General features: G+C 39.7%; 1 protein-coding gene across 3 annotated transcripts; it reads left to right on the top strand.

Moving 5' to 3' along the window:
• On the top strand, positions 1–10,177 carry LOC104067891 (neuropeptide Y receptor type 4-2). Of its 3 annotated transcripts, XM_054072293.1 has the most exons (4): positions 1–179; positions 1,849–1,958; positions 3,238–3,388; positions 5,197–10,177. In XM_054072293.1, the coding sequence occupies exon 4, from the start codon at positions 5,314–5,316 to the stop codon at positions 6,445–6,447; it is 1,134 nt and encodes a 377-aa protein (XP_053928268.1). In that variant the 5' UTR covers positions 1–179; positions 1,849–1,958; positions 3,238–3,388; positions 5,197–5,313; the 3' UTR covers positions 6,448–10,177. The 3 variants fall into 3 exon arrangements, with proteins under 3 accessions (XP_053928268.1, XP_053928269.1, XP_053928270.1); XM_054072294.1 differs by lacking the exon at positions 3,238–3,388; XM_054072295.1 differs by lacking the exons at positions 1,849–1,958; positions 3,238–3,388.
• Positions 10,178–23,524: the final 13,347 nt, after the last annotated feature.

The following is a 23,524-nucleotide window of genomic DNA, read 5'->3' as shown; positions in this document are numbered from 1 at the left end:
AGGAGGAGAGAGAGAGGGAGTGAGAGATGCCATCCAAATTACCTACAGAAAACAGTGAGTAGGGCTTCACTTCTGGATCAGTAGGACACAGAAGACCTTACTTTGCTGCTACAATGTTCCTTCATTCTACCAAGACAGAAATGTGCAGCAACTGCAGTGATTTTCTTGATCAGTAACAGGTAAGGATTTTCTATATTATTTATTTCAGACAAATGAGAGCTCAAACCTCTTTATAAAAGTTATCATCTTGGATTGTAAAAAATTATTCACTTTTCACTTGAATGACTGACAGCTGATCCCATCACTGCTAGTTTCCTTTCTCCTCACATTTTCCTCTGATTTGTTTAACTGACTGATTTCTCGTCAGAAAATTAACAGTAAGATTCAGCTGGAACTTAACCTAAGAGCTGAAGCAAGGGTTGTATATCAGAAACTTTTAAAAAACAGTTACTGAGTAGTTGCTACATTAATACAATTTAAAGACACAAGTTTTAGAAGAACATGAGAATATGGATTACAAGCAGTTCAGATAAGATTCCTCATTAATTTCACTATTAAGGTAATCAGAACATAATGAAAAGCATTCAATTTACATTTAGATTCTAAAATTGATCCATTGATCTTGACAGGGACATAAAATTTAAATTCAAGAGAAGCTATGTATTGAAAGGCTTTGTGTGTATTGGATTCCTAAAAGCAAAGAATTCTTGTACTCTCCTTCCGTTCCATGAAAATGTTGTAGATTTCTTTACGGTTTCAGAAAAATACAGAGGGCAGAAATATTAAGTGAACCTGATCCAAAGTCCACTCTAATCAAGGTGCTCTGAATCCAGTCACAAGCCAAGAAAAAAAGAGTAGCATATACTTTGTTCTCTTTGTATATTTTTCAAGCTCTTGTCCACCTCTGCAAGAGAGGTTTGTCTGCTCCTCTAGACTCATGCAGCACCAAGTGCAAAAGGACCTATTCTCAATTAGCTCTTTAATACCACCATAATAAACATTAATATACTCATTAATGGTAACAATTGAGGAAGAAGGGTTATAAAACCAAGAGAGGCCTCTGCTGTTTACCATTTAGGTTTGATTAAGGCTGTGCAAACAATTGCTTTATGAGTCAGTGCCTGAACCAAAATATTAAAAGTATAGTTTTGAAAGACAGGATTTTTGGGGGAAAGAAGGCATTTTCAGATGGAAAGAAAAAAAAAAGTCATTTTGGTACGAATGCAACTGTTTGCTTCATTGGAAACAAAATAATCATAATCAATTTTATTAATTTTTATTAATAAACCAAAGGGCTAGCACACTGTACGGATAATGATACCAAACCCAATGGAGCGCAGTGATTATCTGGTTTCTCTCTCCTCTATCCGACTCAGAAAAAGCATTTTCAGGGACATCTCTCAGCTCCCTGAAATGTTCACACATAGTATGAGTCCACCAAAGTAGGTGACCATTTTTGAGAAATCAATCCAATCTGATTTGTCATGAAAGGGGCAACCAACCCTTGTATCTCTGGAGCAAGCCTTCACAACCTTTCAGGGTGCAAGAGAGATGTCAGCTTCTTGGGGGATCTGCAGGGTTCAGGTGTGCTTCCTGCCACCTTGCAGTGTGACACAAAGCCTTCCTAGTTACTACTGGTCACAAGAAAACACTTCTTATCTCATGGTCCCCACGACTCCTCATTCCCCACCCAACCCACCCACCAGTTTCTGTCAGTACACATCGTACCCTGATATCCTAACTGGCTGTCTGCTAAAGTGCCCATTACAATGATTTATGGATTCCCCACCTCCTTTGGTAAAGATTAACTTCGTAAAAATATCTTTTTTTTTTTTCTCTTGGATACAGAACAAGACACAACGGCCTTTACTCTTAAGGGATCAGGGACTAACTGCCATTCTCCAGCCTGCTGACCTGCTCGTCACATTTTATCTTTATGAACTGGCTCTGTCTCTTTGGTAAGGTTGTCATGAATTTTACCAGATAAGTAAAAGTTAGAGTAGGTGTTTTTGTAAAACTTCCCCAATTTCTGCAGGGTCAGAGCAGGTTAATTCATAATATAAGTTCATAACCTCTTAAAGGTTTCCTTCTGAAAACGTGTAGATGTGAGATTGGAAAAATATATTTCCTGGGTATTTATACCACCTCCTTATATTAGAGACTTGCAACTTATTAATACAGACAATTTATGCTATACTCTATTTATACATGTTTTAGAAATGTTTAACATATTTAGCGTTTTCAATGACCTAAGGTGGTTGCTCCCAATATTTTTGCAACACAGAGTTAAACAAAGAATAAAAAAGCACACCATTGAATTTCATTGTTCCAAATCCCTGATGGGTTTAACGTTGCTGCAGGATGTCTGTGCACGCTCAGTGTCAGGTTTCCTTTTCTAGTTAAGAGCGCACAGTGATGAATGTCTATAAAAGGTGCAAAAAGTTTGACTAGCGCTAAGATTAAACCTTGTCTTCTTCCTTCTGTATCCTGTTCACTTGCTGCAGACTTGTGACACTTGCTTTTCTGGAGGAACTCTCTCATGCTGCATCAATTGGAGAAGAAAACCCTTGCTTTTTGAACACATTGGCTTCTGTTACTGACCTCTTTCTTGACATTCATTAAGGGTCCTGAACAGGATTACTCTTTCCTCTTCAAAAAGAACAAGCAACCAAACCAATCTTTTTCCCTCACACCTTCTGCAAACTGATTTTGGAGGCATGCTTCTTAGTTCTACAAACCAACTATGCACTGCTTCAGTTTCTGGAGACAAAAGCTTGTTTTTTTAGCTCAGATTTTTTGATATGTTTTATCGTGCAGTTAGCAAACCTTCAACACAGTGAGAGGTCTAACACCTTTTCCCCCTCTGCATCAGTATATTAGCTAACATTTGATTCAAATGTCTAAACACATTGCTTATTACTGGCTGTTAATTTAGATCAAACTCAATGGCAGTCAAACTTTTTGTGATAACAACATTTGGCAGTGACTGACCTTGAGACTATGCCATCCAAGGATATAATAATAGAATAGATAAGGTCAGTGCAACATTTGCTTTTCTAGTTTTCTAGAACTGCCGTTTACATTATGTTTGCCAGAATAAGAGATACAGAGAACTAAGTGATCTAGGCTCTGGCTTTTCCCAGGACATCAGGCTGGCAGGCAGTTTGAAGTCCTGCACAGTGCACCACAGGTTCCTTTGAGATACTGGACAACTCATGTCTTATCTCCCTCTCTCAGTCCGCTAATCTGTGACAAGAGGATAATTTCTCATTTACTGCTGGGCAGTACAAGGAGAATGAATGCCCAGGAAGCGCTTGACAATCACCTTATGGGAGACACCATGGAACGCAAGGCTTTAAGAGAGAGGGAGCTCCTAATCCAACAAAAGGTATTGCAGAGCCTTCAGAGATGCTCTTTATCCCCACCATGTTTGTCACCTGTGACAAATGCACAGCCGCATTCTGTCTTCAGCATTCCTCTTGGGAATGTGCCCGTTAAATCTGTTGGATCTTGCTTTTGCTTTTCAGGTGGCTTCACTACTTTCTTTTTTTGCTTCAACATTATTAGTTCTCCTCCCTGATGCCTCAGCATGTTCAAGAGAAGCTGGGACCCTTGAGAGGGCTTACTCTGTGGGGCACGGATACTTGTAATAACTCAGCATACGTGTTCAAGCAACAAAACAGAACCACGTGTTTGTTGTCGAGGATACTGTAGCTAAAGACACTAGGCTGGAATTGTAGTAAAAAGCTCATGTTCGTTTACAGCAGAGGCTCTTCACCCAGTCCACATGCCAAGACTGAGCTCCTTTAACTAGTACCAGGGAGCACTGCAGGCTGCTGATTCCTTTGCTCTGTTTTACTTGCGGCATCTCTACTGGACAGTAGAGTAGGGTCATGCAGTAGGTAAATAGTGTGGTTCCCCAAATATTTATTTAGTTTTCACATTACAAGCCTTTGTATAGCATGAAACTTCCTGTGACCTTTGGAGAACTCCCAGCAAACGGAGATGTTTTTTTTCTTTGATTCCTAGATAGAGGACTTGGACACCAGGGTCAGGATTATAAAGCAGGTTCTCCCGTGGCACATCACAACAGCCTGCCAGGAGCCACCTGTTAGAGTCCACGCAGTCCTATGGCTGAGATTTCAAAAAATGTGCAGCCCCAATTAACTCTTGAGTTCGGCTCACTGAGAGCTCATTGAAAGCCCAGCTCAGAGCTTGCAGCTGTGGTCAAGAAGCAGACCTATCTGTCCATGCAAGAACAACATCCAGGAGACTGCACATACTATTACAAGACTTGAATTCTCTTCATTAAAAAAACCTAAAATAATGCTGAGGGAGAATCAATAAGAAGCTTGTCACAAGGAATTAAGAGACCTTTTCAAAATTGCCCACAATTAAAGAAAAGGAAAAAAAAAATCAGGAGTCTGGACTAAATTTCTAATAAACCAAATGATGGCTGCATGAGACACCTAGAGGGAGATATTAACGAATAGTTCCTGGACACTGGAGTTTATCCAGAATGGGGAAAGAGGGAACCTGGACTGCAGTTCCCACAACCTATCACAGCTGTGTAGAAGCTGAAAAATGTTGAAATTATTTTGAATTATTTTAGACTTTTTCAAAATCGTCCCATCCCTCCTAAGGACAGGAGACTGAATTTTTGCATGGTGGTCTTCCTAGTCATAAGCGCATTTTATAGATTAACTTATAAGAGATTTTAGTGTTGGCTTTATGCACCTAACATGCCTTACTTTTCACATTAGTGTTTAGCTGAACTGGAGGTAAACCCAGACCCACAATATGTATTCTGCTCAGTTTTGCATTAGAGCCTTGCAAAATTTGAATTACATACAATTTTTACCCCCAAGTGCATTTTGGTCCAGCTTTCTTGAATTGCCACTCTTCTACACTAATGATGTTCAAGATACTGCACTGAGTTAAATAATGAAGTTAAGATGTTCTTAAATCCATGGGACAACTCATGAGTAAACACAGTTATAATTCAATAAAGTTGCAGCAGTGAGTTCCATACCACAGTTTAGCAAAGGATTCCACTTTATGATCTAATAAACTATATAAAAGGCAGCTGCAGAATACACACAGAATCCCTGGCATTTGCTTCCCTGTCTCCTCCCCTACCCTTTAGACTAATTTCTTATTGCATAACTAAGCAATCTTTTTTCCTTTCCTTTGCAGATACACCCAAATCTTCCACAGCCAAAGAGAACAGATAAAACCTTATTTTAGCCTGGCTCCAGAAGACCCAGACTCATTTGACTGTCACCTTTTTCGATAAATATTTTGAGGTTCAGTATGAATAAGACAAAGGCTTTTAATGATGGTTTTCCTTTCCTGAACAGTAAGAACTGGAGCACAAACCGAAGCTTCCCGGTGCACATTTCTAATCAGTGCAAGAACATCACCGACCTTACTGTCTTTCTGGCCACTTCATACAGCTTGGAGACTATCCTAGGCATTGTGGGAAACATATGTCTGATTGCTGTCATTGTCCGGCAGAAGGAAAAGGCCAATGTCACCAACATACTAATTTCCAACTTAATAATTTCAGACTTGTTTATGTGTATTGTCTGTCTGCCTTTTACTGTTGTTTATACCATGATGGACTACTGGATATTTGGGGAAGTCATGTGCAAAATGACCTCTTTCACTCAGTGCACATCAGTGACGGTGTCAATTCTTTCCCTTGTCCTTATTGCTCTGGAAAGACATCAGCTCATCATAAATCCGACTGGCTGGAGGCCTAGTATCTCCCAAGCCTATCTAGGAATTGGAGTAATTTGGATTTTAGCATGTCTCATGTCCCTGCCCTTTTTGACCACATCCATCTTATCTAATGATTTGTATAAGCAGCTCTCACACATCATGAATTTTTCTACTGACAAGGCCATATGCATTGACTCGTGGCCTTCTGAGCAACACAGACTTATCTACACGACCACTTTACTGCTATTGCAATACTGCATCCCGCTGTTCTTCATTATACTTTGCTACTTGCGTATCTACTTACGTCTACAGAAGAGAAAGGACATGTTTGAGAAGAGTGAATATAGCAACCGAGCAGTTCAGCTGAGAAGGATAAATATTTTGTTAGCGTCCATGGTTGCTGCTTTTGCTGTTTGCTGGCTACCACTGCATGTCTTCAACACCATTGTGGACTGGAATTACAAAATCATTTCCCCTTGCTACCACAATCTCATCTTCTCATTGTGCCACCTAGTAGCTATGGCTTCCACCTGTGTCAACCCTGTTATCTATGGTTTCCTGAACAGCAACTTCAAAAAAGAAGTGAAGTCTTTGATTCTGGGCTGCCAGCATAATTCAGTAAACGCATCAACGGAAGAATACGATCATTTGCCTTTATCCACCATGCAGACTGAAATTTCCAAGGGCTCACTAATGTTGAACTGCAGACATAATTCTATCTAGAGGTAGAAAACATTTCAGAGGAGCACACCGACACCACACACCATTACCTGTAGGTATAAAAAGCAAGTGGTGATCCCATATCTGGGATACGAACAGGAACCCATTACTGCCTGATGTTTGGAAGAACAAGCAAAGGATTATTGTAAATGTATACAGCAGATTCTGTGGAACACAAGCTGTTCATGTCATTGAGATGGTACAGACATTGAGGAGACTGGGCTGATGTGTACAAGGCTGCTATAAGAGACCAGTAACTAAGTGGTGGCTGCACTTAGACTGGTACAGGGTTCATCAGCTAAGCTCCTGTCTCTACTGTGGCTGCAGGAAAGACCAGACTTCCAGTTTCAGCACTGCAGACTGTCAAAATCTGCATTAGAGAAGACAGTCTCAGTTTTTCAGTATTAACAAGATTTTTATGGGTGGCTGACGCACCAGCAGAACAGAGATATGTAAATATATAAATTTTTGTGGTCTACCAGCTCTCACAAACTATTAGATTAGAATAATCTTCCAGGAGATCCAGTTCACAACGAACAACTAGATGTTTGTATGAAACCTCTTTTGGTCATATAGGCTTGGGATTAACCATTGGCTCTGCAAGTAGGAACACAGGACAATGAACTTGGTATTTGAAGATGACAATTACCTATCGAAGGATGGTGAACAATGAAAACGCTAGTGGACTAAGCTCTTAAACACAATGAGATGACACTGAGCCTTATTTTTAAGTAAGTGAAAAATAGTTGTAGATCTACATGGAAATGAGTCTGGTTGACTTTGCAATTCCTGTTGCTGTCTGTCACAAACTCTACAATGGTAAAACTGTGTGCCACAATGGTACAAGGTGGCCAAATTATTGGAGTTGTTCTAGGTCTTGGTGGCAAGATGTTACTTCTGCTTCAGCAGCTCCCTGATATCTTAATGCCAAAGTATCTCTTTCAGAAGGTCAGAATGAGAATGAAAACATTTGTAGAAATTGTGTTTTTTCAGGATGGGTATGCTCCCAAAGAAGCAAGCATGGGTTTCCTGGTAAAATAAAACTGGTTATCAGATATCAGTCCCACTCACTGGCATCAGCAACAGAGATAGTGCTGAAATTCCAGCTAATCTGTAGAAGGTCAATGAAAATACACAAGTGGAATCCAGGTCAGATTAAAGCATAGCTACATGTAAATAGGTAGTATTGTTGATTGCTCTACTAAAGCGATGGTCATGTCTTCACACATCTGTGGTATTTTAGTCTTTTTTTCACAGAACCTGCAAATCATAAAATCATTTTAACTCTGGTGCCAGAGACATTGCTCAGTGACTACTGAGAAACCAAGAAGCAGGTGCGTCCAAGAAGCCCATATGGAAGAATGGATTCAAAAAAGTCAGCAAGTGTAAGAGGACCAACAAGGTCAATGCTAAAGAAATATGGAAGCATATTCTGTCCTAAGTTATTAAACTAACCTTAGCAGAAGGCTGGATTAGTTGATCACCAGAAGTAATTTCCAACCCGAATTATGCTATGTTAAGCAGTTGTTACCCATTGTAGTCAGTGGGTTTGTATTGAATTGAAGCTAACCAATGCAGAATTATGCAGACAGCTAGAAACTCCTTAGCTGAAAGCTCTCCAATTAGATAAATTGATAAACAGGTGAGGACAAAATTCTTGCCATGCCACAGTCTGACAAGCAGTATAGATGTTGTACAGAGTGTCTGAAGGCAACAGCAAAACTTTGTGCTAGAAGGTAGCAAGAGCTATCAACAAATACGAGATCATGTGTTTATCTGGCAGAAATGGGAGTTCACACCATGTCACGAGCTGGATGCACAGAAATCTGGCAAAACTTTGGACTTGAATTTTTGTGTGCAGAGGTATAAGGCAGAAGCTGTTCCAATGTAGTCATCCTTCTAATTCTAGGCAGAACCAGTATATCTCAGTAAGAAAGTTCATGTGTGACTACCTTTTGTACCTTCCTCAATTATCTGGCAAGATCTTTTTTTGCTTCTTTCAACTTGACTTCTGCTGTCTTTTTTTTTTTCTTCATTACTTGCCACAGTAGGATGAGAAGTGGTTTCTCTTGATATATTTGTATGCAATGTCATTTCTAGACTGGACATTGAGTCTACTAGAAATACAGAACAAAAGGATTCTTCCTTTATCTTACATGCAGCCTGAAATTTGCTACAGTGACTGAAACCAGAGCTGATACAAGCATGTGATGAGTAGTACAAAATACAGTAAACTACTTCATATCAGCTTGGTTTATACCAGGGCTTAAATACTGCCTACGCTTTGTAGTGGTTTTGTATTTAGGACCAATTTAATCCATTTAGCATTGAGTATAGACTCAAATACTTGTTATAATTCCAGCATTTACTCAGCTAAGTTGTGTGTCAAGCTATTGTAAGACTACTCTGCTAAAAATGAACATAGAAGATTATCTGACTTATGATCTTACATATTTAACTTTTCAGGCACCAGTGTCTTAAGTGGAAACACAATTACTTTCAGAGTTTGTACTTCCATGAATGTGTCTTCGCTGCTAGTTCTAGGCGAAAACTTTTTGATAGCGCGCTTACAATATTTTAGAGACCTGTCACTAGAGCTATGCATTTGCATTGTGTGTTAGGCCCCAGTTCTTCCTGCAAAGGACAGAAATATTAGTGAGGTGTGACTCTTTGTTTAACTGCAATTCATGTGGCCATTTGTATTCATGATCACAAATAAATTTGTAAAGCAAGCAGATCCAATTTTACAGTAACCCAGATGGACACAGACAGATGTATCTTCCTCCAGTGATTAAGGGAAGTATCAAGCTTGGAGTCAAATACTGCATACTGCTAGCAGAGTTCAGACTGGATAAACCGAAGTATTTAAATATTAAAAGCCATCAAACTGCACCCATACACCTAAGTGCAAAAATGCAGATCCTCAAAACTCACAACCAGATGCTGCCTATCCATCTACTTACATACAATCTTGAGGTCCATATTTTTCAACCTTTTCAATTCCCTAGGTAACTAAGTAAACTTTGGAGTAAACATAGGAAAAAAAATCCAACTTCCAAAGGACGGAATATCTACGCCATGTGCAGGCTCTGTTTTTATTTACACAGTAGGTATTCTGCTGGCACAAACAGCCTTAACAGGAAAGGTGCCTTTATCACCACTTCTTCATCCTGTATGGACACTAAAGCTTATGCAGCAGTGCACAAACGCAGTAGAGGATATAAAGCTGCTAGTTTAAGAACTGCTTTAGCAACCATTCCCTTTGAAGGCAAAGGCACAAGGCTTGATGCATTTATGCCTGTATAGTTGAAAGAGCCATTTTGTTTGTCACTTTGAGCTTTAATACAAGCAAGGGAGGGCTAAGTGTCTTTGGTCCCAGCAAAGGATAACAGAACAAAAATAGCTTATGTAAATATTATCCATTTGTAAATAACAAATAAGGTTCATATCTAAGAGCATTTTTATGTTCATCAAATACAATGATGCTTTTAAGTATCCTCTTTGCAAGGTTTTGCTATTGAGTTACAAAAGGGATGTTGGGGAAACACGCAGGAGTTGTGCAAGAGTTCACACAATTCTAAGACCTTACCCTGCTTTTCTTTTTTTAAAAAGCTTTTTATAATCCTGCCTCTTGTGACGTTGTAAGAAGACAGTAAGTTTTTCAGAGCAAGAAAACAATGTATTTGCTGTGATATGTGGCACGCTATGGTGAGTCTAATAATAAATAAAACAGTGCCTGTGTTCACGTCACTTCTCTGTGCCTGTTCTGTAAAATGGCATAATACTTTTATAGTATAAAGTACATAAGCTTTAGTTCTCAACTAGTGTTTATCAAGAGAAAACAAGTTATACTTTATGATAAGATCCATTGATATATGAAGGATTAATAGCCTGGTGCATTATTCCTGAGGACAGACAATGGCACAACACAGCCAATTGAGGAGGAGAGGATAGGCTAAGTATCTAAAAATTCAGCATGAGACACTAGCACATTCTGATGTAAGGACTCAACTCATCTTCATAGATTTCCCAGGTTGCACAGGAAACCTGATCCTATGCAACATACTATCCTGAACCTTGACCAGAACCCCAACCAGAGAGCAACCGAGACTGCAGAGATAAAAACCAACGTGGGATATTTATCAAAGTCTTATTGAACCTCAGAAACACTTTGACTGGGTTAAAAAAATTGGTAAATTTCTCTACCTGCCTTGGTAGAAAGCAAGCCAAGGTACTAGAGATGACTATCGGTTGTGCTACAACAAGGTTATGTTTGTTACAACTACACACACAAGGAAAGAATGTAATAGCAGTACCTACTACCTGCTTGGCATGTTGTTGTAAGTTATAAATGTGAAGTAATCATCAACAGTGGTGGGTAATATTGTGACAGTAGTCAGTTTGCACTGTAGGTTTGCTGCTGGCAAATGCAATACACACACATGTATGAAGCCTAAAAGAATCAATTGCATATATAGAACCCTTTATGGGATTATTTTACTTTGATCAGTGTTTCTTCTTACAAGATCACCTGACACTTCTACAGGCCATTCTCTTCAAATCTCTAATTAACTGAATACTAGCCTGATTTTCAGGAAATTGTTGCTGCTTTGTGCCATGGATAATGTGTGTTTACATTTTCTGAGCATAAACCTTCATGTAGCTTTTACAACATTCCCTCACTTTCATGGTTTGCTTTACAAAGTCACTTTGACCTCAGGGAGCCGTAAGTAGAATAAACCTGAGACTTGTACTTCAGTATAATGCTTTTCCCTGCCAGACAATGCTCATTAGGCCTTAGTTAGAATTGTTTTGTTGTCCTTTCCTGCTTAGTAAACATGAAGCCCAGTAGCAGCACCAAGATTACGATGGAAACCTGTGATGGCAGTGAATTCCATGATTTCATTTAGAACTGAAACCATTGGGACCCTACCACCCACTTCTATAAATGCTCAGTTAAATAGTTCTATAGCATTCATCCCATATGATAGAAAATACTTTGTTCAATAGCACCTAGAATACAGATCAACAGCCACAATAACTAAAAAAAATTTCTAGTCATGGTACGCAGAAAATGGAACACTGCGTGTTTTTTCTTAACTATTTGCAAAACCTAATGGGTTTTGTTAAACATGGTTACATAATAATGTGCATAAGTATTTTTTGTAGAAGGTCACAAATGCAAATACAGCCTAATATTATTAGGCTGAAGATGCAGCCTCTGGCATTAGGTAGATAGATTCTGTCAGTGAAAAGCTGTAATGACATATAGAACATGAATCTTGCACTTTAAGTCTTAAAAACAGGGCTTAGTTTTGTCCTCATAGTCCCAGATAAAAATTTCTTTCCTTTCAATGAAATAATTTCAGCTCATGAATTTTATGCCCCTTATCCTGATCATAGGAATGCAAAGTCTCCCTGTTGGCAACTACTGGGCAAATACTACTCCATCATTCATAAATATTTGTCCGATTCCATTTTATTACAAGGTGACTACAAGTAGAATGCACTTGTCCCACGCTGTGCCTGTGGTGAGGTAATAATTCATCTAGTTGACATGCTGACTTAATGACAAAGTAATTACATGTATCATACATTTCTTTAATTTCAAGACTGACTGTTGAAAAATTCCTGATGTCCTAAAGACCATCGTAACCCTTTTCTGAAACACACTGCATTCACAGCAGGGAGACAGCTGAAAGGTACTGGAAAGTTCTGGTCTCCTTAGCATGTACGTTAAATTTACAGGAATTAATATGGTCAAGCAGAGCTTTGTTTAAACTAACAGCAAAAACACTGACTACTTCAGGAGCATTATGTACCCTCTAGGGCTGTGTTTTTGGAAGGCTCACAGGATTCAAAAGTAGCAGAAGATCGCTGGCACTGTTTAAGATTTTTAAAGCTGATTAAATCATCTAAAACCATAAGTTCCATTTAAAAGCCACTGCATACTCAGGTCCATTCACCAGACTACAGCTATATTGTCAGAAATTGTAAAGTGTCCTTTCATAATAACTCACATTTCCACAAACCACCCCAGAAGTCCCACATGGCACAAAAAAAATGCACATAGGCCACCAAGTAAACTAATCTTCAATAGCCAAAGGTCTGCTATAAGACCTCCAAATTGCTAACATAGTTACTCAGAAGGAGCCTACAAAATATGGGTCTTAATAGGATTAATGTATTCCTTATGTATTGCAAGGGTAAGCTTCCTAACAGTGTAATTGCATTGTGTGTCTGGGAGAGCTGTTTACAGACAGCAGGACAGAGATGTTCTAAATAAGGGGTGTCTTACCATTTGCAGGAATGAAGCAGGGAATTATTCATCTGAAACAAAAAGAAAGGTTCTACCTATCCTCAGAGCAATAGGCAATACACTGGCAAAAAAAATCCTGACATCGTGTTACATGACATATCTGCAAAGGTTAAGCTTTAAGTGAGGACAATGTGAGGCTTTATGCCTTACAATATTTTCACTGATCCATTTTCCATAAACCACGATTGGTTAGAAAAACATCATGCAAAGCGCTCCAGGATTAAAATATATATAAAATGAATCATAAGCCCATATATTTTCTCAGGATCCAGGCCATAGAACAAGTGTACACTACACGTTTTAAAAATAACTCATTAATAGAATGCACTCTATTGTGACAGTTTCCAGGCAACAGCTTATGAGAATTAAAAATAGCCCCTCAAACAGGTGGAATGAAGTAAAAACATTGTTTATGTCAGGAACAGAAATATCTTGCATTTAGACTTGCTACAATGCAGCACTTTCCAGGTTAACAACTAAATTCATTAGAAAGAACATGAAGAAACAGAATAGTAATAATAAACCCTATAAAGCACACATGAAAGCACTATGGTGACTGGACTGTAAGTAAATCTATGATTTTGTGGAGTACAGAAGAACTAACAGCTTCTCTTAAGTATAATAAAAAGGAATACTCCTTTATCTCAACCATCTTTACTCAGTATCACTTTCTACAAGTAGAATCCACATGAAAGATGTAGTAGCAGGCATCTGTGCATGCAGAGAGAATAATTATTTGAATATAAGGAACATATTTAGGCCATTAATCTTGTATCTAGGAGATTAGGTAGTCTTTATTAGTTTTTTCAGACTTGAAAAGAAATCAGTGGATGTTGTTGCTATGATTCAGCCATTGGTTGCATCCATTTTTGTCTCTGTAGTTTGTCATTATAGTTAGGGAACAAAAATAACCACTGTGATTCTTGTTTTAAGCATGTTTATCAGTGCCAATCTCCCATTTTATACTAAGAGCAAATGATGTTTAATGTTTCCTTTGACTAAACACAAATTCCATGACTAAGTACAAATGAATAAAAGGTATGGAGCCAATACGTAGTACCTGCTTCCAGGAACACTCAATCTTCATCAAACTTTTAAAAAATAGCATTTATAGCATCTATTCAGGAAAACACTATCAAGCGTTTTAATAGAAGTTTACAGCTCATCAGTGGTGATGAGTCTGAGGGGATTCTGGATGTGGCCACAGCGGGATTTCAGGTGGACCAGGGAAGCTGCACAAAGCAGAGGTTTAAGGTAAAAAGTACCTTTGAGGATCCCATTTTGGAATATACATGCCTAAGCTCCATCTAAATCTAATAGTAAATTCAGCTCCAAGGTGACATGCCAAAACTATGCAGGGGGTTCGTACTGAGCAAGTGTTAAACTCAGTCCTACGTCAGCACAATATTCAATAATCCACTTCCACCTCAACCATACCTGAATCTCTGAAAACTGCAGCCCTAGCATCTTCAATTCAGAATAGACTCAGGGAGTAAGAGCACTGAAAGGGAGATGGGACTGTACAAGGTGACCTGGATAAGGATGGGCAGTCACACAATTAGAACAATTCCTCTTCTTGGGGAGTCACTTGATTTTATAATTAACTTAGTTTGAACGAGTTCATTTCTTGCAGGCTCTGTAGCACTAATGAATCACCCAGCCCCTGAGGAACACATACCTACACAAAACTTGCTGGGTATACTTTCATACGGTTTTAGTTTTTATTTGGTTAACCGTTAGAAGTTCTCAACTGCACCTAAAGCAAGCATACCTGGTTTTGCATGTTCTGCCTAATGGTGTAAGAAGAGGATACCAAGAGGTAAAGTTGCCTGAAGACAAAGGCCTGTTTTTTTTTTAATTAAGTGTCAGCAGATAACAGATATTCCTGCTTTCAGCAAGAGACAGTGTAAGCCAGGGTACAACTATATAATGTTTCATCCAGGCATCATGCTAGTCTCTTCCCAGCGTTCTCCCCATCCACATGTTCATCATCTCATAGTATATCCCAGCAGAGCTGGGAACTGGATAGCTGAACTGACATACATCTACAAACACACAAAAAATACACATTCTAAAAAAAAAAAAAAAAAAAAAAAAGAAGAAAACTTGTCATTTTTAACCTTGGCTTATCATTGAAACAGTTAATGCTGGGGACCTATAAATAGTGATATCACCAAAAGTAAAGAGACCATGACCTTGCAGCATGGAAAAAAGCAGATGACTGGGAGACTTTGGGGATAGGGATGATTTAAACAAGCTTCACCATGAAAGTCAACATTGTGCCTAACTAAACCCTCAGCCTTGATATTTGTTCTCTACCCATACTGAGGGATGCAAGGTACCCAGGACCATGTCCAGAAGGTAGTGCCTTTGAACTGATGAGTGTATAACCATGATGACATTAACTTCAAAACCAAAGATTGAACAAACGGATTTTTTTTTTACTAAAATATGAACAAAAGCTCAATGACGCACAATTTCATTGGGAATCTCAGTTTTAACAACTCTTCTTTTAAGACCTGTTGACTCATTGCTTTATTTCATATACTTGCAAATACCTTAATGATTAAAATGCAGTGGTATTTTTCACTTTGCCATTCATACTTGTTGGAGATCTTTTCTGTGTTGGGTACACCATGAAGCTCAGGGGCTTTGCTTGCCAAAGTATTCTGGTGGCAGCCAGAGTACTGGCAGCCAACAGTAGGAGCTAAGGTCATGTCTGGCACTTTCACAACAGAAGGGTCATGCTTGTCTTTTTTTACTGCTTGAGCAGTGCTGTAATCCAAACCTTCAGGGAATACACTGGATGCATCAGACCAGCAAATGTCAGCTTACCTTTTCCTCTGCTGGGATCTTATTTTTTAAAAATATTTTTTTTCCTAAGCTGCCCTGATTAGATAGTACTAATAACATTAAGCTAAATTGGTTCCTTGGGAGATGTCCCAATTAAATGGCTATCCTAATTAAGCACATCCTGATTAAACAGAATATCCTATAATTATAATAATAGCATGTAATAAAAACTGGCTGATAGTTTTGTTCAGACAAAATATTTTGCAAGCCTTATTTACAGGAACCACTTTATCCAGAACTGAAACACAACAAATTCTTGGGTGAAATTCTACATCTGTTTAACAGCGTTCAGTAGAACCAAACAGCCTTTAAGAACTGAAAGGCTGCAGGAAATGAAAAAAAACCCTCTGCACCATAATGACAATGCAGGCAACGATATGATAATGCAGAAAGTACTTAGCATGTAAGTGGGATGAAATATTTTGATTGCTCTTAGCAGAATTACTGCAGTATTTACAAGTTGCTGCAAATGATCACAAGTACACCCAAAAGCGCATTTTATAGAAACTTCTAACACAAAAGTTTGTTTCATACTACATAGAGAAAAAGTACCCCATGTTGAACTTCTGCCTATGAAGTTTGAAAAAAAGATCTCGTTATTGTGTCAACACTACAGACTTTTCTCAGCTTACAGTACTGAGGAGAGTACAGCACAAGAAGCCAGGCACAGTCTGGCAGAAGTGCTAATGAGAACAAACTAGCAAGCCTGTTTTCTCCAGTGAGCTGTAAAGCTGAGATCCCGGCCCTTTGTAATTATTACAAGTATATAGCATGTTTTTTGAGTGCTACTGTGCCAGAGGGAATTCCTACTCCCTGTTTTGGATGCTGTTGATGTTCCAGCTTGCACAATTGCATTCAGGTAGCTCGGTTCCCCTCTGGATCACAGTGGAGTATGACAGCCTCATTTTTCAGTTTGTTCTACACAACACTGTAGACAAGATGTTAAGTAGCTCTCGGTAAGTAATGACAGTTGGACAAACAAATATGAATTTATTTAGTTATTAAAACTACTTCTTTTTTTTGCTTCAGCAACACAAGAGAAGAAACAAGGAGTCAGTGTGAAGCTTGAATCCTCTGAAGTGTCAGTTAATAAAAACTGAGCAAATATATGTGTAAGCAGGCAGGAGTTGCTTTATCATTGAGGAGAAACGTCACCATTGAGCAGATAAATTGGTAAAGTCCACCACAAACCCTTATTCCAGGAAGAATGTATAACAACTCTCTACATCTCTAATTGTCATGCCATTGCCATGTCTGAGCACTTGAATGCTACAGAGATATTGCAATATGTATTTATTCAATATTAGTTCAATATTGAGTGGATGTGGAGTCTTTAAGCTGTGCACCATAACCCTAAGGAGCAGAGTCTGAACCCTACACAGACTCAGAAATGTCTATAATGCAGATGCACAAAGTGCATTGAGGTACTGTTCTCCACAACATCAAGGTAGATGCCAGTGTTCATCTTCTGAGGTGCCATTACAAGATACTATCATGGCCTTTGAAGAAAGCAATGGTTGCTGGTGCTGGTAGATCACAACATAATGCTGCCCTTCCACCATCACAGTGGGCTCATAATAAAGAGGGAGCTATGGGAAGAGCAAAAGCACCCTGAGGATGCTTGGAACAAAATAACTGCAATGCCTGACAAAAGTATTTTGCAAGGACCTCAGGCAAAATGGAGACAGATCTACAGAAACCAGAACAAGCTGCAAAACAAGAGTACTAGGATTAGAGGCACAGCCAATCTACATACCAAAAATCACTAGAAAACCTTCACCTTTCAGGCTGCAACTGCCTTTTGTACCTGCAGCAATAAACTAAATCAGAGAGAGAGGAAAAGCAGCTCACATAAAGGGGCAATATTAATGTGAAAACAAGATAATATAGGGCTTGAAACTGAAAGGCTTTCATTGAGGTACCTCCTAACCAGATTAGCTTTAAGAATAAAGCCTAGTTAGACAGTAAAAAGCTTACTTGGTGCTGTAGCAGTTGATAACTGTGGAGCAGCTCTTCCAGACCTGTGCTCTGCTGCCAGGTAGTTGCGATATCAGACTGACCATTGCAATCTCAATGCAAACCTTGCTTGAGGTCTCCTTCCTTTATCCCAAGGCTGTCAAGTCACTAACCTCTTTGTGCTTTGATCTGTATTTCTGTGATGCACCAACAAAAAAAAAAAAGAAATCAACAATTTTACAGAAGCAACCTGTGGGCCACCTTCCCTAAGATGGCCCTCGCTTGAGCTGCCCTCCTTTTTAAGGAATTAGCATAAGTTAACAGCACTGCAACAATCACTCCCCGTCTCCTTCAGGTGAAAGCACAAAAAATTTCTTTTTGAAAGGAAATATACCTTGAAGCTTCCAGATCATCAGATGAATATTTCTATACACAACAAGCATCTAAGAATAGAATGATTTTAAAAAAATAAACAACCACAAAAAAACCCCAAACCCACAATAAAATAAAACAGTAAAGAGCTTTTAGTCAGAGCACCAATAATAAGTACTCTGGAAATGCACTAGGATTTGGTAGCAAAGGCTAAACTAGCTTCCTATGTCTTTTTAGACTCCCTCTCGTAATTCACCCCAAACCCCCATGCCCAGCCCCTTAAATAGCATAGAAAAAGGGCAAGTTTTCTGCATCCACCTCCCCAGCAACTAACCCACAATTAATTATCTTAGATTGAAATTACATGAAGTTTGACGTTCTCAGCTCTCTATGCCCCGATGTTTCAGGTGGTGATTTTAAACCCCAGTGTTGCCAATAAACTGCAATCAATGCGCTTCCTGATTTTATGACTTTTTTTAGCATTAAAGATAGGAAATGTGCATCATATTTAAAAAGCTACTTTCTGCAAAACATGGGGCAATTTTGTGCAAGCATTAACAAAGCCTCACAACAATTTTGAAAGGAGGGCAAAGGTTATGATAGCTGAAGTAGCAGATACTCCAGTAGGAGAGGCTGGAAGAGTGGTTTATTTTGAAAAGCCTATTTCCAGGCAATCAGGACTTGCCCATCCTTTGGGAATTCACATCTGGTTGAACTAAAACCAGACTTTCAGCTGCTGCAAAGCGGCAGAGCATCATTGGAGTCAGTGAAACAGGCTTCACTTGTGAGAATGGAAATGGTTTCTGCAGCTTTATAAAGCCATTATCATGAAGGATACACACATGGAAATGGCAACCAAGAGAAGCTGAGCTCTCAGAGCATGGTCAAGACTGCAGAGTGGGTAACTGTGCTTAGAACTGTGTCACAGTGTTTGTATATAAATCATTTAGGCCTTTGGAAGTAAAACTCTAGTTTTGCATATGTTTATTGGACATGTGTTACACAATCTATAAGGAAAGCAGGACCCATGTGGTGATTTTCCAGAGCCTGCACTAGCACATCTCTTCGCATTGCTGTGATTCAGCAGCTATTTCTGTATATTTACTATGACAAGCACTTTATACACATGTACATTTATTTATTATTAGAGCTCCTTAGCCTCCGTGTTTCTTACTAAAGCAAAGCGAAAAGAAAGTTTTGTGCAGCCTCCTGCTCCTACCATAGGTCCTGGTCTTAAGAAGATGTTAAATGAACCCCAACAAACCAGGAGTACTTCAACAGAATCCATGGTGCTCAGTACTAGTGTTGAATATATCCTGACAAATCAGCTACCAGGACTGTAGCCCAGACAAGTTGTGATGTTAATAAAACCTTCTAAAGTGAGCTGTTTCTGGGGTAAGGTTTCAATTTGCTTTGCACACAACATCAAGGTCTCATTGATAGATGCATGCTAAATTAACAAAAAACATGTGTGTGTGTTTTCAGCTGGCCTATTATAGAGGAAAATGGGAAATATTTTGAGAGCTATGTTGCAAGTTCAGGCAGAATGTCTTGACCCATGGGATTATTTAGCCTTAAGCCTGCATGTAATAACTTCACCCAGCCCTCAAGACTGAAATGTTGTTGTGCTTGGTAGGATGTTTTTCTCAGTACAAACTTTTGAGACTTCAGAATATATCATCTCCACTGATCATCAGGTGAGGGAAGCATCATAACAAGGGTATAATAATGATTAGTGGGACAACCACCCTCATTAAATCAACTCTCAAACAAATAATTTAAAAAAAACAATTTTGGCCTCTCTTTAAAAGGCTACTGGCTCTTGCAAATTAGGACCTGTGGTGGTGTAAAACTCAGTTCCTTTACTCACAAAACCTGCAGGCTACATGAAAACATACAGCTATTTAACCAGTGTGTGGGAGGAAGGTCTTGTAGGTTATTCATTACATTACCACCTCATCAGGTAGCTTTGCATCAGGTCCTTACAGGTCACCTTTGCACGGGAGGAAAAAGGTAAGCATAACTAACTTTATTTATACATTATACACAAGTCCTTGAAAAGGATGGTTGCAAACACAAATGACTGGAGAGTTATGTGAGACAGTCCAAACATCAAAACTCAGTTCCCAGGGAACAACAAGCCTCAAGAGCTCCTGCCAAGTAGACAGAAAGTCAAACAGCTCCACAGCTCTCTTCAGTGGAGTAGTGGGTTTCTTTAGAGCTCAAACTTTATTGCCTGATAAAGGGAGCATCAAAAAACAAAGCAAGCTGTACCGCATGGTGAATCCTGCCCTGTATGTTTTAGAAAAATTACATCCCTTCCAGCAGACTTGGTGTCTGTCAAAACCTCCCATTCTAGGAAGTGAGAATTTCAGTCTACCCAGAATAGAGAGAGCACAGGGACAACATAGATTTCCACTTTTCTGACACTGCTGCTGTTCCTAGTCTGGGAATGGGACACAGACTTACCTTTTCTTGGTCCCTTTAACACTCATATCACCTTAGGTGTGATTCTGATGAAATTTGTTTAGAGAACACAAATATTTACCTTGATTCACAATAAAAGAGGGAGAAGCAGTTTGCAGAGTACCAGCCTTGGGCCCTTGAAGATGCAATTTTGTTCCTTGCAGCACCACAGGTTTCCTGTGTAGCGACAGGCACAGCCAAGTCCTGCTGTAGGTAGTAGCAAGAGTCCCCATTCTTACTCAGTTCTATACTCTAAATCAGAGGTGAAATTTAACAGAACACACACAACGAGGTATTCAGATACCACAATAAAGGTGTTGTGTAAACACCTCTAAGTAACAGAAAGAGATGTGTGTTCTGCATGAGGAGCATCGTGACATGCAAAACTCACTGTGCCAGACATTTATCAGCAAGGCACAATCATAGATACATGATGCCTTTGAAGCACTCTGACATTCCCTTCCTGCAGATGGCTGGAAATGTTCTTAGATACAATATTTGCAATTAGCTGACTGATGAAATTAGTGCTCTGAAGTGGTTGGTTTTATAGACATCCATGTTGCTCCCTCTGTGGCTATCACTGCTTTAACCTCTTTGAAACCTCGACTGAGAGCACAGGTCAGAAAAAAACACAGCCAAACACAGCCCAGCACAACCAGAGATTAGAGATGGAGTCCCCAGGTGGGTGATTTGTCTCAGGCTCTGAGAATCTGCATCCTAATCCCTGTTCCCCTACTGACCTCTATTTCTTCCTCAGCAAAATAAAGACTGTGCCACTTATTGTCTTTCAGCCCTCCTGCCCCTGGCAGAGGACATGCCATGGGAGAGCTCAGAGTCATCAGCATTCCCAGTGGCCAGTTTTGGCACCTCCTTTTCTGCATGAGTAATCATCATTCCTGACATGTGCTGCCCTGCCACTCTCATTTACCAGCAGGAGTGTTTGGTCCATGTGTTCAAAATATTCAGGAAAAATCTCTCCAACTACTGCCCCTCAGTTCTCCCAGGAGAACCACTCTGGTGTACACACTGCTGAGGACACCTGCTCCCTGCCTGCAGACTGGAAGCACATCAATGATGGAAAGGATCCATCAGAAGCACAGAGACTTCGCAGATCACATCACGTATCTTAGAGGGTCCCATACATCCACGGCACAGCTTCTTCAGCTCACCTTGCCGCTGTTCACTGCTTTGCACCACTGGGATATGCGAGAGCAGAATCTCTTCCATAGGAATTAACAATGTAATGAATCTTGGATTTCTACTCTCTTTGCACTTAAACCCATCAACGCCTCAGACTGTTTTTATCCCTTTCACTGACAATAATTTGTTCACAACAAACAGCTTCTCATCTGAAACAGGACTGGCATGAATAATAATGGAGGAATACATCAAAGAGAACTGGCATAAAAAGCTCATGCTCATTTTTGAACACTGCATTATGCCCTGATTAATTGGCAGTAGCTTATGGCTTTATCAACAGGACACGTTCCCTGGAAGAATGACACATTTCCGAGAAATCCTGAACTGACCCAACCATGTATTATTGATGAGCTAGGAGAAAATCATCCGTGCCTTGTTACAAACCCGAGGTTTAAATCAGTTTTGCTAGAAGGTCTGACAGTTTTTTTTGGTTATATCTTCCCTCTGAAATAAAGTAAATTTCTCCTGAGGCAAAGGATTTGGCTACGGCACTAGCCTGCAGCTCAGGACACCTCTCCTGCCTGCTGTTTCCTCTGCAGTGGTACTGGGGATGATCTGGTACAGCGCTTCATTACAGACACTCCCGGGAAGTACAGATCTATCTCTACCAGGCTTTTACAGTTAGCACATTGCTCACAGTAACATAGCTCAGGCTTAGCAATCCAGAGCCATCATGTCTAACAGAGCAAAACCATGCCTTGTGCGCTCTGATAATCCAAGCGGGTCCGGGGGCTGAGCCAGCAGCAAAGGATGGAGGCAGGTTTGTTATTACTGAGCTAAAATAAAGGCTCTTGCCCACTGAAGCAGATTTCTCCTGTGCCTTGGTTACATTTTCAGGCTAAACATTTCCTTCCCTAGCCAAACAGAGTCCTAAGCTATTTTTCTGTTGTTTAGCGAGTTGAGTAGTGCTGGCACGTGGTCAGACAAGGCCTGGGAGCAGCAGCAGGCAAGAGGAGGTGGGCAGGAGCAGGGCAGAAGGGGTGGAACAGCTTGCTTACACCGCTGGTGAGCTGTTCAGTTCATTCAAGCGGCCTCTCGAGACAGATCTGCAGCCTCTGGCTACAAATATTGAGATAAGTTCTCTGCTGATTTACCCCCAAAACCATCTCATTACTGAGTCAGGTTAAGTGCCAGCGTAAAGGAAGTAGGGCAGCAGGTAGCCACCACAACAGCTAAATCACGTCATTAAATCATGTCCTGAATAATTTATTTTTCCCTTGGCTAGCTCTACAATCTGGCCCATACATAGTGTGGTTTGTCTGTTTAAACTCAGCTTTGGAGCAGGAGATTCCCTTTAATATGCACTTGTGCAATGCCCAACACTATGGGGATCCTTTCTTAGTTGTATGCCTAGAGATCACATAAGATCTTTAAGTAGCCTCACAAAAAAAAAAAAGGATAGCACTGAAGTGCTGCCAATAATCCTGGCTATCCAGTAGAGCACTCTCTTCACTGCAGTATTTGCAGACCTACTTTGGAGAACTTTTCCATCTTCTCCTACTTCCTGCATCAGTATTATCTATGCTTGTGAGGATTCAATTAATGCCATTGATGTGAAATGTTGTTCCATTAATCACCAGCCACTGCATCTAATGAAGAGGATAATCTAATTCTCCCCAAATAAATACGACACCAAATTAAAAGAGTTCATCAACAGCCTCCAAAATGGAGTGAGTTTGTCTCAATTTATTGCCTTTTGAATTGTACTGGATCCCTCAAGTACCAACCTAGCTATAAACAAGTCAGTGACTGAGGCTGAAAGTTTATCATCACTAATGTTTGCCTTTATTTATACTCGAATTGAGTATTAGTATTAACTGGAAGAACAGAAAAAGGAAGGTCATCCAAATGCCACAGTTTTTAACCACAATTTCCCTAAACCAGTGAGAGAGCTCTAAGGCACAATGTGTCCTA

The sequence above is a fragment of the Cuculus canorus genome, chromosome 7, assembly GCF_017976375.1.
Source record: "Cuculus canorus isolate bCucCan1 chromosome 7, bCucCan1.pri, whole genome shotgun sequence".
Lineage (NCBI taxonomy): Eukaryota > Metazoa > Chordata > Aves > Cuculiformes > Cuculidae > Cuculus > Cuculus canorus.
This window is presented reverse-complemented; position numbering and strand designations above follow the sequence as displayed.